The sequence below is a fragment of the Cydia amplana genome, chromosome 14 (genome assembly GCF_948474715.1).
Source record: "Cydia amplana chromosome 14, ilCydAmpl1.1, whole genome shotgun sequence".
In the NCBI taxonomy this organism is placed as follows: Eukaryota; Metazoa; Arthropoda; class Insecta; order Lepidoptera; family Tortricidae; genus Cydia; species Cydia amplana.
In genome coordinates, this window is record NC_086082.1 from 4,231,598 (window position 1) to 4,245,395 (window position 13,798).

Sequence of the window (13,798 nt, forward strand, 5' to 3'; positions counted from 1 at the left end):
AGTCGAATAGCCTAAACGGCGTTTGTCTATGTTGCACCAAACCTGAGTTCCACTAGGTACAGCCAGGGTTCAGCATCAGCTCTATCTTGGGTACTGCTCTCCTAAGTGCTCACCAAGACGAGTCGGATGACCAAAACGGCATTTGTCTATGTTGCACCAAACCTGAGTTCCATTAGGTACTGCCAGGGTTCAGCATGAGCTCTATCTTGGGTACTGCTCTCCCAAGTGCTCACCAAGACGAGTCGGATGACCAAAACGGCGTTTGTCTATGTTGCACCAAACCTGAGTTCCACTAGGTACAGCCAAGGTTCAGCATCAGCTCCATCTTGGGTACTGCTCTCCCAAGTGCTCATTGTGACGAGTCGAATAGCCTAAACGGCGTGTGTCTATGTTGCACCAAACCTGAGTTCCACTAGGTACAGCCAGGGTTCAGCATCAGCTCCATCTTGGGTACTGCTCTCCCAAGTGCTCATTGTGACGAGTCGAATAGCCTAAACGGCGTGTGTGTATGTTGCACCAAACCTGAATTCCACTAGCTACACCCAGGGTTCAGCATCAGCTCTATCTTGGGTACTGGTCTCCCAAGTGCTCATCAAGACGAGTCGGATGACCAAACGGCGTGTTTCTATGTTGCACCAAACCTGAGGTCCACTAGCTAGATAAAAATTACGGGCGCCTTTATAAAATTACGATATATTTTTGTTAATTGATAATTATCAATAATATTTTTAATTGTCATTAAAAATTGATTTAATTTTTAATGGTTTGTGAAGCATTACCCATTAATTCTTTTTAATTTTTAATGGTTCGAAATAAATTAATATTAATGCAAATTGATGTTAATGCGAATTGACAATTAATTTTCCTTCAATGGTTAATGGTTAATTCGAATTAACCTTTTCAATGGTTAATTTTTAATGGTAATTGGGATTAACGTTCGGCCAACACTGCAATACGTGCACCCATGGAGCCAAAAATGTGATTTATTTGCTTAAGTGTTAGACTCATTTTTAGATGTATTGAAAATGTAGATAATTCGTTTTTAATGAGTAGGTATTATGCTGTATTATCGGATAATTGTGTTTGATAACGATGGGATGACCTTTGGTCTACCTTCCTTCAATTAGATTTTTTTTTAATTTGCACGTCTGTATTAAACTTAAGGTTTCAGTTGGTTACAGTCAGCATTAGATAATAGTCTGTGCGGAAAGAGAAAGTCGTGGAATGTACAATACATTCCACGACTCTTCTCTTTCCGCACAGACTCTAGTAACGGAACAGACTACGCGTCAAAATTATGTATCACTAGCGACCCGCCCCGGCTTCGCACGGGTTAACATATTATACATAAACCTTCCTCTTGATTCACTCTATTAAAACCGCATCAAAATCCGTTGCGTAGTTTTAAAGATCTAAGCATACATAGGGATAGACAGACAGCGGGAAGCGACTTTGTTTTATACTATGTAGTGATAGTAATTCTCTAATAGCTTTAAGGGGCCCAACAGATTACCGCCGGGCAATATCAGCCTGTCAGTTAAACGCAAAAGGTGACAGTTCCGAACAACTGACAGGCTGATATCGTACGGCGAAGTGGTAATCTGTGAGCCCCTTAACAAAAACTTATAAGTCCCTGTAAGTAGACTTTGACAGATAGGTACTTTAGAACCTGAACTGAAGAGATAGACTTATCTCTGTTTGGAAAATAATACCAGGATGGCAAATACTTTTGGGGCATTGTTTCATCCGCTATTATTATAAAATAAATAAATATTATAGGACATTCTTACATAGATTGACTAAGTCCTAAGCTAGTCTAAGCTCAAGAAGGCTTGTGTTGTGGGTACTCAGACATATTGGTATTAATGATGCTGACTGTACATTTACGCAAGTACCTAGTTAAACAAAGTTTCAGCTGATTATGTAACTGAAATAAAGACGGCAATCATAGCTCTTGAGATTTCAGGCTGGAACAGGAGCGTGAAAGAATAACTTTTTAAGGTAATTTGAACTTTTCTAAGTGATCTCGTTATACCATCATTCGCAGAACATTTTGGATGGTGGATAATTACGAGAACAGGAGCCCAAAGAGCTACTAAAGCCGATATCAGTTATTAAGCTCAAGAACACAAGTGGATAAGACTATTGCAACGTTTCTGATGAAACCACGTTTCCCAGCAGCAACATGTATGCAAGCATGAAGCAGTAGTATTAAAAAACTCGTAGGCACACTCCTTATTTGAAATGTAACCTTCGAGAAAACCTCGGAAGGGTGTCCAATGTTTGCGCTAGGAAATTGCTCTGAAACCGCACACCACCGCCATTTAAAGAAGCCACCCCACACTAGCGTTTCTCGAGCGTCGGCGTCTAGTCAACTCTATGGCTGCTGCTCGACGCAACGTCGGCGCAACTGCGCAGCGATGGCATTTTTCATAGCGCTGCACTACTTGACTAGACGCCGACGCTCAAAAGACGCTAGTGTGGGGTAGGTAGCCCATAGGTTCTACGGTGTAACAAGTAACTACATAAGATAACGTCCCGATTTTAATGATGTTATGTGATTAAGGTACCTACTCTAAATAAAACATTATGAATTCAGTGCCTAGATATCGATATCACAAATAATTATTAGTCAGAAGCATGCATGGCATTGCATGGGTCTATTTATGTATAATGACACTTAGTTCCGCGAGGCGTTATCACGAGGTTGCAGCGAACCTGACAATGAATTCGTTTTAGTGATGCGGGTCGATATCGATGTTTATTTATCGAAATACTATGCAATTTAATGCCGCTGATTAAAGTAGGTATAATAGGAATATTAATAACTGTATAATATACACAGTTTTTTATGAATAAGTACTGAAGATAAAGTGTATCAGTTAATAACTGTTAACATTACAGCTTGGAAAATGATGAGAAAAATGTTTTGTTCAAAAAGTTACTAATTGGGCCTGCATAGTCCAATGAAGGTGCATAGATTGAATGTTTATGTTTAATAAATGTATTCACATGAAAGAGCTAACTTCGTTGTGATATTTATTTTCCGGCTCTATAAAAAAATTATTTGATTTCAGGCAAGCACACATATAAACACACAAAGTGAAATACAAAAATTACCTATGTTATGAACGTTGTGTTCTTATGTATGAGTTTATTTACATCTTAGTGTTATCACAATCATGCCTATTTTTTTTATCAAGTGGTATTATTACCGCTGTGCTTATCAGTCTGGTTGACGCAAGCACCTCTAGCATCGGCCGGCTTCGCCCACCATTTTGAGTATTATCTCGATAGAACTATCGATGTACTTATATTTTTCCGCATCACTAGGATGAGATATAGGGGTCAGGCCTTCGAACAAGCAAAGGAGGGGCCTTTCAGTACAAATCACAGGACTTTAAATAATCATATGATAATAATTTAAATTTAGTTAGCGCACACGCTTTGACACGCGCGTGCGCTGATTTTTTTATTTATTTTTGTTTTTATTTAGTTTTAGTTTATTTATTTAATTTAAGTGTTCGTTTTTTGTTAGTAACAATGATTCGGTTATTAGTGCTTGTGATATTTGTGTTGGATTTTGGAGAATGCTTTTTGAATTGTGAGTTTTATCTATTTTCAATTTTAGAAGCTCCAAATATTATGATAAAAATATTTTTAATTATCATTACCCATACTTTTCTTAAAAAATATTATCTAGAAAGCTATAACAACAGCTTTGTTTGTGTAATATATTTCCTAAAAAATAATGATTGACTCCGTTTATTTAAATACACAATTATCAGAAAATCAATATACAATAACATATAACATAGAACCATTCCTTAGATACTTACATTTACAAGTAAAACAAAATATCACAAATAGAAACTATTTAAGGATCCATAATGTGTGATAAAGACACCAATTTTACACACTTCTACTACGATATAGCATTAATTCACAAAAACCTTTTCCAGTAACATCTATTCCTAATTGGTTCAAATAAAAATTACTTTTTTATGTGACTCTAATTTCCACAGTGGCCGACGTAGAGTGCGGGGTCGATACGGCCCGCCGTGGCCGTATCGTTGGGGGCACAGATAGCTTGCCGGCTGAATTCCCGTGGGCCGCCAGTCTTTGGAGGCAGGGGGCGCATCAGTGTGGCGCTACTGTGCTTAGCGACCGATGGTTGTTGACCGCTGGACATTGCGTTTGCAGGTAAATAATAAGGTTCTAGACCTATGTGTGCGGGGTCGATACGGCCCGCCGTGGCCGTACTGTTGGGGGTACGGATAGCTTGCCGGCTGAATTCCCGTGGGCCGCCAGTCCTTGGAGGCAGGGGGCGCATCAGTGTGGCGCTACTGTGCTTAGCGACCGATGGTTGTTAACCGCTGGACATTGCGTTTGCAGGTAAATAATAAGAATAACGCGAATAATCAAAGTAACTATGCCCAAAGGTTCAAGACCTATGAGTGCGGGGTCGTTATGGCCCGTCGTGGCCGTATCGTTGGGGGCACGGATAGCTTGCCGGCTGAATTCCCGTGGGCGGCCAGTGTTTGGAGGCAGGGGGCGCATCAGTGTGGCGCCACTGTGCTTAGCGACCGATGGTTGTTAACTGCTGGACATTGCGTTTGCAGGTAAATAATAAGACTACAGGATGACTCACGTTAGACCGGGCCGTGTCCGGGCCGGAGCTTCCGGAGCTTTGTTTTTATGGAAATCATCACGTGATCACCTCTGTCATCTGTCATAGACTGCCCGGTCGGCCCGGTCTAATGTGAGTAGGGTTTGCAATCCGGATCCGAAATGTATGAAATTATCCGAATCTGGATCCGGATTCGCGGATATTCCCATACATTTCGGATCCGTCGTGCAAACCCTAAATGTGAGTCATCATAGCGAATAATCAAAGTAACTAGACCCAAAGGTTCTAGATCTATGAGTGCGGGGTCGATATGGCCCGTCGTGGCCGTATTGTGTGGGGCAGTCATTAAAGACAGCGAGCGCAGGAGCCAGCCATGGCCCTAACCCTAATAAATAATAAATCTTGTCATATCTCGATTTCAGTGTATTTCACGAGTTCTACAAATCCAAACAACTGTCGGTGGTAGTCGGCTACACGGACATAACCAGCAACGAAAACAACATGGCGCTCTCCAGGATAATACCGCATCCTGAATACAGGTAAGTATTGGTACAGATGCTTAAAGCATCATAAAGATATCGATCGGAACGGGGGTTAAATTTATCAAAACTTAAAAAAAAGAAAGAAATAATAAAAAAATATATGACGAAATATAGAAAAATCTGGCCAAGTGCGAGTCGGCCTCGCGCACGAAGGGTTCTGTACCATTACGCAAAAAACGGCAAAAAAATCACGTTTGTTGTATGTGAGCCCCACTTCCATATTTATTACTTAGGTATATTCTGATATTGTAAAATAATTAAGAGCCATACAGAAGATTATCATGCATGAGATCTGCTTAAGTAATAATTTATGCATAGATTTTGTCACAAGGGAGCAAAATGACATATGTATTTACGGCGAGGGCGTACATTAAATCTAGAAAAGTGGCACTTTGATCTCTCCTGGCAGGGAAGAAAAGTGCCACTTTGATCCTTGCATTGCTTTCAGGGAAGAAAAAGCGCTTTTCCGAATAATTTTAGGTAAATCTTTCTCTACTCTTTAATAAAGTGTTTCAACCAATGCCTATTCTACAACCTCTAGGTAGGTACTTAATTGAACTCAAACAAACATCAAATTAATCTTGCCTTTGTGCAATCAGCATGATATAAAGGAGGAACTTTTGATTCAGGTACAAACTTGCCTAAGTAATTAATTGAAACGGTATGGGAATCGCAAGATTAATTGTACATTTTCTATAATAATTCAAAATTTGATTAATTAATTGATTTGTAATACATTCAGCCCTTACGTAAGTAATCCTAGTGTTTGTAACAGGGATGTTGCGAACATCCGCATCCGCATCCGCAACCGCGGAACTTCCGCATTATTTTCAACATCCGCATCTGCATCCGCATCCGTATAAAATCGATGCGGAGCTTATGCGGATGCGGATGTCGAACAAGTCAGTACATGAACGTCTTAGCGGCGGCGTAAGTGCTACGTAATTTCGTCATTGCCTATAAGTCCTATAACGAAATCGTCTAGATCCAGAAAAGTCGGCCAACGGCCAAGTTACTGTTTATTAAATATATCGCACCTATATTCTTGCTCAAATACTGAACGTTTCGTTTTTTTTTTTAATAAAAAAAATACTAAAAATGTAATATTTGACGTTTCCTAAGTACCTAATCTTGACATCCGCATCCGCATCCGCATCCGCGGATGTCAAAAAATCTGCATCCGCAACATCCCTGGTTTGTAATTATGATCATTTATGAAATACTTACCTAAGTATAAACTGTAGTCAAACGTAATGAAACTTCAACTTCTTTAGAAATAATTATGCGTCGTGAATCAAATAAATTCACACACTAGGCTAGATGACAAGTTTATTAATGGCGGTCGATCCGGTTTGTTTTGAGGATCAAATGTTTATATGTGACCAATTGCATTAAAGTAATACAACAGTCAGAAATGCCAGTTAAAGTCCGATGTTCGTAATACTCTAACGCAAGAAACGCCTCTCACTAAAGAGGATTTTGACGTCAAAAACAAAACTAAACTAGCAGGCCAATTTTATTCGAACATGCACCTAACATCTAACCGATATAAGGCCCACTTGCACCATCGTACTAATCCGGTGTTAAGCGGTTTAACCGTTAACCCAGTGTCAAATTGTACTGGAAACCATGGTAACTCCAGGTATAACCGGTTAACCCCGGGTTAGTGGAATGGTGCAAGTGGGCCTAAGAATGATATATTATTGGATTCATATCAGTTAGCTGTCATTCGGGCGGGTCTTGTTCGCATCATGCTCGGACAAATCTGAGCGAAATGAACAGAAGCGATTGACAGCTAACTGATATGATTCCAATATCATTCCTAACCTCCTGAGATTCAGAAGCATTTGTTTTGTTTTTGAATTTGGAACCCTTAAGATGACAGTCCATTTACAACCGCAGCTGCACTACTGTCCGTTTTACTATGGAAATTGACAGTAACAGCGACGCGTTCAGTACCAGGTAGTGCAGCTGCGGTCAGAAATGGAATGTTACCCTTAGTTACTCAATGAAAGTTCAAAATATTTTTGCTAAAGACGCCGCTCGCCGGTTCGAATCCGGCCTTCACCACTGGACAGCTTCGTCACTTTTTCTTTTATACAGGGTGCTTCCTGTAACAGGAGCAATAAATTTAACTAAAGGCTGTACTCCTCAAACTGACCAACATTTGTTCAGCAACTTTAAAAAAATATGAATTCTTTAGACTTCCTCTTTTTCATACAAAATAAATATTGCCTTCAATGTACGCTGATATTAGTGTGTTTGACGTTGCTTGTCACGCTTTAAACATAACAAAATTTGCAATACATTGCGTCATAGAATAAACTTTACAGTGTAATAAAAATCAAAACATGAGTTATTTTCAAAAGTTGCTGATCAAATGTTAGTCAGTTTGAGGAGTACATACTTTAGTTAAATTTATTGCTCCTGTTACAGGAAGCACCCTGTATATGACATCTATTTCAGTTTATAAACAAAACATTGCATTAAAATCGAACGCTTCCACTGCGCCGTTGTCTGACGGGATGTTTTAATGGATTGATCTTTTGTCGCAGACAAAGAAAACCCGCGAAAACATAAGACAATCGTTTGGCAAATGTTCCATTTTTAAAGTCATTGAATGCGATTTTTGCTTTGTCCTATGACTTTGTTAAGGTTTTTATTTTAGTTTTAGTTTCCTAATGTTTAAGACTTTTGTATTTAATCCGGTTCAGATTTAACAGTTTGTTACGGTTATGATCTTATTTTGATATGAACTTGAAGATCGCTCACGCTGATTGATACGTAATAAAGTAAAGTCGTGCGCGCAAATTACCAAGACGATTGTCAAAGTCGTATAAAAATCATAACAATTTGGTAAATTAGAATCTCTATCACCTACGTGGGTATAGCGACGGAATTAAACCATCAGTTTCAGTTTCAGTTTCATTTATTTTTTAAATGAATAATAAATTATTAGTATTATATAAAATACTGCACCAAAGCGCTTGAAATATAATAGCTACTTAAAATTAAGCCCTAAGATTATTTTGGACATTTTAATGAATAGCAAACAAGTTGTAAATTTTGTCAAATCTCTACTATTTTACCGCCTAATGGTGTAGACTTCGAAAGCCGATTTTACAATACAATTTTTATATATTTTTATTGTTAAGTACAACATCGCTCAATTTCGACGTAGCTGACATCTTTCAACAATTACCTTGAACAATAGTGGCATTATGAGAGCTGTAGACCTTGCGAACCCTTTATATATATATACCTATATTTAATTATTGAACCTGCTCACAAAATTTCACTACAATCGGTTGATAAGTACGACCTATCAAGATAAAACGGACACATTTGATTCATTCAGTCACCAGATTTCAATTTCCACTGATATTTGACACCATTAAGATTTTCGTATTGCTTTTGATCGTCAACAAGCAGTTTTAAGGATGACTCACGTTAGACCGGGCCGTGTTTGGGCCGGCGCTTCCGGAGCTTCGTTTTCTATGGAAAGCATCATGTGATCACCTCTGTCATCTGTCATAGAAAAGTAAGCGTTGGTAGCTCCAGCCCGGACACGGGCACGGAACGTGAGTCATCCTTTATTCGTAGAAAACGACTATTTGTTTTAGATATGTACCTGAGCCCACATTGATGCTTTTGCCACGTTTACCCACATTGATGGTTTTCAGATGCAACGGCAAATCAAACGACGTAGCACTCCTCACAACAATACAGCAGCTTCAATGGTCCAGCGATTTAAGGCCCGCCTGCCTTCCACAGCCAGAGGCCCAGGACTTCAGCGGTGCTGTAGCGACCGTTGCTGGTTGGGGATTCACTAATGAAGATAGAGGGAAAGGTAAATATTACGGCAGTTACAGTGGTTAAGAAAAATAAGGCCCGCCTGCTTTCTACAACTGGAGGCTGAGGACTTCAGCGGTGCTCTTGCTACGGTTGCTGGTTGGGGATTCACTAATGAAGATAGAGGTAAAGGTAAATATTACGGCAGTTACAGTGGTTTAGAAAAATAAGGCCCGCGTGCCTTCTACAGCCGGAGGTCCAGGACTTCAGCGGTGCTGTAGCCACCGTTGCTGGTTGGGGATTCATTAATGAAGATAGAGGGAAAGGTATTTATTACGGTAGTTACAGTAGTTCAGAAAAATAAGGCCCGCCTACCTTCCACAGCCGAAAGCTTCTTTAGGACAGCAGTGCTGTTGCTACGGTTGTTTGTTGGGGGTTCACTAATGAAGATAGGTAAAGGTGAAACCCTTAATTTGGCAGTGTCCAAAATACTGTAAACGATCTTTGACCCTCTTTTTTATTTATTTTTTACATTAGAACGATTACGACTAGAGCGCCGAGGAGGCTTGAATTCACGAGTTTCTTTTGCAAATATACATTTCTGGAATAAATTTGCGAACGATATAAAATAAAGAGATACATATTTATTCTTTAGTAAAGACCCAAGATCAAAGAAAAATCTTATTTCATAAAGTGTATTAAGGCTCTATATTTCTTCTCTTCAAATAATATCAGGGGAAGAATTCGAACTTAAGTATTGTTATTGATATAATCGCAGCAAGCGCTATAGTCAGATCGCTGGTAGCCTAGCGGTAAGAGCATGCGACTTTCAATCAGGAGGTTGCAAGTTCCAATCCCAGCTCGTACCAAACCTATGAGTTTTTCGGGACTTATTTACGATATATCATTTGATATGTACCTATTGCTTTTCGGTAAAGGAAAATCGTGAGGAAACAGGACTCATCCCAGTTGCTTTCGTAAAAATAGTGCCTACGCCAATTCTTGGGATTAGTTGCCAAGCGGCCCCCAGGATCTCATGAACCGTGGCAAAAAGCCGGGACAATGCGAAGATGATGATGATGATTAATATAATAGCAGCGCATCTCGCTCGCAGCGATAAAATGTATGAGCGACATATATCAAAACGAGATCAAAATTGACATCAATTTGATTGATTGAAGTTCGAATCGGCATGCAGTCTTCAGTATTACTCTTTTGTATACATAATATCTATCCAAATAAAAATAGTCCCTAAATCCACTTCCACTTACCGTCTGTAGGGCAGATAAGAATAAAAGAAAATCAACTAAAACACTTGAATTGTCGGAAGGGTTTGTTGAAATCGTCAAGAGCCAGATTTACCTGTTTGTCTCAATTCATGCGTGATTTGATACAAATATAAGATATATTTGGACAGGCTTAAGGATGAAAAGTAAACTCGTGTAAACCTAGTTGAACTTGGCCATAATAATTTCTTATCAACCTCAGTTAAATGGTAGACGTATACAATAATCTTACTTCTTAATCAGGTTTTAGATAACGAAGTAGCTGTCTTATATCTCCATACAACCTGTTTCATATTAGCCTAGCCAATATTCATTTGAACCTAAATAGGTACATAGTTGTGTATGGCATATAACTTCTGCTTCACTTCATTTTACGCTGTCGGCTCTACAGAAAGATATTGGCTGTTCGCGCTCCGATGAGCATTTGTTTATTTACTCATACGTCACTATCCTCTCGGGATAGTGATATGAGCACTTTTAGATGTCGTTCACAGCGTTCAGACCAGCTATCGTGGTCGTATTTTTATCACCTGTCATGCCATGCGTCACTTTCGCACTTACATATTTGTTAGAACGTGACAGCCATGGTGACAATGATAAAGAATCGGCCATCTTAGCCCTACTGGCCACTTTAGACCCATGTTTGGATTTCCGGTTGAACTTCAAAATGGCGAGATCCAGGCCACTTCGCAAACTGATATCTAAATGATGTTATTTAGTTATCGTTCATTTCGCTTGTACTTGTCCGTGCATGTATTGGCGCGAAACGTGCGATTACTAAATGATATAATTTAGATTATAATTCTGGGGCCTTATTCGACAAGCGTAACGTAACGTAAACGTATCGTGCTGAACTTCCGTTGAATATGATCAATCCTGTGTCAAAATTTGACATTAGCAATCCACAGTTAGGTGACAACCAGACCAAACCATTATTAAACCTTGAAGTAGTAATAAAACAAAGTTGATATTTGTTGAATTATTGGTTGTACCAAATGATATATTATTATCCGCACTTGATGAACATGCGGTTCATTCAATTGTTTAATTTAAGTGGACGCGAAATTTGACAGTTGTACATGTCGAATAGGGGCCCTGATGTCAGAATACGTTCGAATTGACATCTGATCATCTTTAGAATATTTTTAGCCATTCTCTAGTGAATCCGGAATCCGTCGTGGTTATTTAGCTATCACTTTACTGAAAGCAACTAGCCAACAAAGTCATGCTTTACGAGCACACTTTTGAGCCCTCCGCTTTTTGCTACCTAATCCCAGGTATTGGCACAGGCACTAGAATTTCCGAAAGCGATTGCGGAATCTAGACTTTATTGGGCTAGTCTGGTGTCAATGTTGTTAACGACTTTCATCTTGTAGACCGAGCATTAATATATAATTTTGCTGTCTTTTTTTGGGAACTTGTCGAAATGGCGAAGCCATGGGGGTTCGCAAGAAGTAGTAATAATAACAACATAATTATTAGTATGTGACAATATATGTGTAACATTGTAGGAGGCAAATCTCATTAGTTTCATTACCAAGCAAGCCCTACTAATTGAGAAACAATTGCGACTAGTTAGATTCCCAAAATGAAATAAATTAATCAATAATATACCTTTAACCTTGGTAATAGAGTGTAATTTGAGTATAGAGCAACGTATAAGACGATTTGAAAGTAATCACTGTTTGCCTTTATGAATTAATTAGATAGATTAAGTAATTGTGTAATATTATTTTGTCTTTAGTACGCTGTTGTTTACATACGTAATACTAATATGTGTGGCTTTTAAACAGGAAGTGAGTTCAAACCACGGCTTGTGTATCAATAAGTTTCTCAGAAGTAAGGTTATATACAAAATTTAATATGTTTATTTTAAACAACAGTCGCTTTTTGGAAAAGAAAATCATCATCGGCAAACCTGATAAGAAAATTCCGAAGAAGGCTTTTGGCAGGTTGAAAGTCAAGATAGCAGATGCTTTCACATCTAGTTTCTTCGCCAATTCTTGGCAGTAACTTACATAGCAAACTCAAGGCTCTCATACTTGTAGCAAGCCGAAATAAAAGTCGGGACTGTGTTACAGGATTATCATTATCAGGATTAACTTTGCATGGTCGATACGGAGCTATGGACCAAATTACTACATACAGGAAAGACACTACTACTACTAGGAAAGACAGTGATAACGTGGAAAAGGTGGTAATCACTGGTGAAATCTAAGACCAACCGACAGACCAAATTTGCTCATCTCTTGATATAGCGCTCCATGATGCTATAGGTACATTCGGCGACTGACAGAAAGAGGTGGCCACTACTCTCAGTGAAACCGATGCAAGTAGAAGGGCCAAATCACTAGCGATAGGAATAGAAACAAGAAAAGCATCCATATAAGTATCATTACATAGTATAAAACAAAGTCGCTTCCCGCTGTCTGTCCCTATGTATGCTTAGATCTTTAAAACTACGCAACGGATTTTGATGTGTTTTTTTTTTAATAGATAGAGTGATTCAAGAGGAAGGTTTATGTATAGTTTGTTAACCCGTGCGAAGCTAATATACCATAAAAAAACATTGTCCTTTTCAGGCTCTCGACCAAACATCCTCCAAAAGACCGACGTCGTAGTAGTCACCAATGAAGAATGCAACCAGTGGTACAAGAGCCAAGGGAAGAAGGTCAGCGTCATCGCCAGTCAGATGTGCGCGGGCTATGAGGACGGAGGCAGGGATTCTTGCTGGGTAAATATATTTATAAGAGTTATTATTTAATTAATAATTATAACTAGAATATACTCCCAATTCCCTTATGGTTCAATCTTCCCCCAATCCGCATTGGGCTAGCTTGGACGTAATTAAATTTAAAACTTCTTGGAATCAGAGAAGACATGTCACTAGTAGTGGCACGTACTTATTTAGGCTGCTAATGATGATCACACTCAAGACAACGGCTTGTATAGAGCATTGTATTTTTCTTCCGAGTTCCCTTATTTCTGAGTATTTTGGACATTATTTGTGACCCCACTCATATGCTGCTTTTTCCCAGCCAAAACTAAACTGCTTACTCCTTAACCAGCAGTAGAACTTGTAAAAGCTGATGATAGTGATGAAAGATGTGACGTTTTTCTGTTTTAAAATATCTGTTTCTCCGGTGTCCTAAAAATTCTTATTAACATCATTCTTCTACAGGCAGACAGTGGCGGCCCACTAATGATCAAAGAGCAAACCCACGCCATGGTTGTAGGCGTGGTTTCAACCGGAAGTGGCTGCGCGCGTGCCAAGATGCCCGGGATCTACACCAGGGTGTCGAGATACACCGACTGGATCGTGAGCAGCATCGATAGTGATAAGGGAAGGAGTGGGTTTAGCTGGTACAGGAATTTGGGCAGAAAGTAACTAAAATTTTTGTACTAATTTTGAAAAATAAGGAAAATTCAAAGGAAGGAAGGAGGAAGGTTGCAAAATGAAATTTAAAATTGAAAAGTACTTATGACCATAAATAGTATGAAAAGAAAACAAGAAAAATATAAATAAAATCAACATTGTCTATAAATAT

At 39.0% G+C, this 13,798-nt stretch overlaps 1 protein-coding gene across 1 annotated transcript; it reads left to right on the top strand.

Annotated features, from left to right (window-relative positions):
- The first annotated feature begins 3,289 nt into the window (after positions 1 to 3,289).
- On the top strand, positions 3,290 to 13,638 carry LOC134654325 (trypsin-1-like). The gene is made up of 6 exons (XM_063509789.1): positions 3,290 to 3,604; positions 4,026 to 4,203; positions 5,053 to 5,169; positions 8,856 to 9,022; positions 12,833 to 12,984; positions 13,432 to 13,638. The coding sequence occupies exons 1-6, from the start codon at positions 3,544 to 3,546 to the stop codon at positions 13,636 to 13,638; spliced, it is 882 nt and encodes a 293-aa protein (XP_063365859.1). The 5' UTR covers positions 3,290 to 3,543.
- The last annotated feature ends 160 nt before the right edge of the window (positions 13,639 to 13,798 follow it).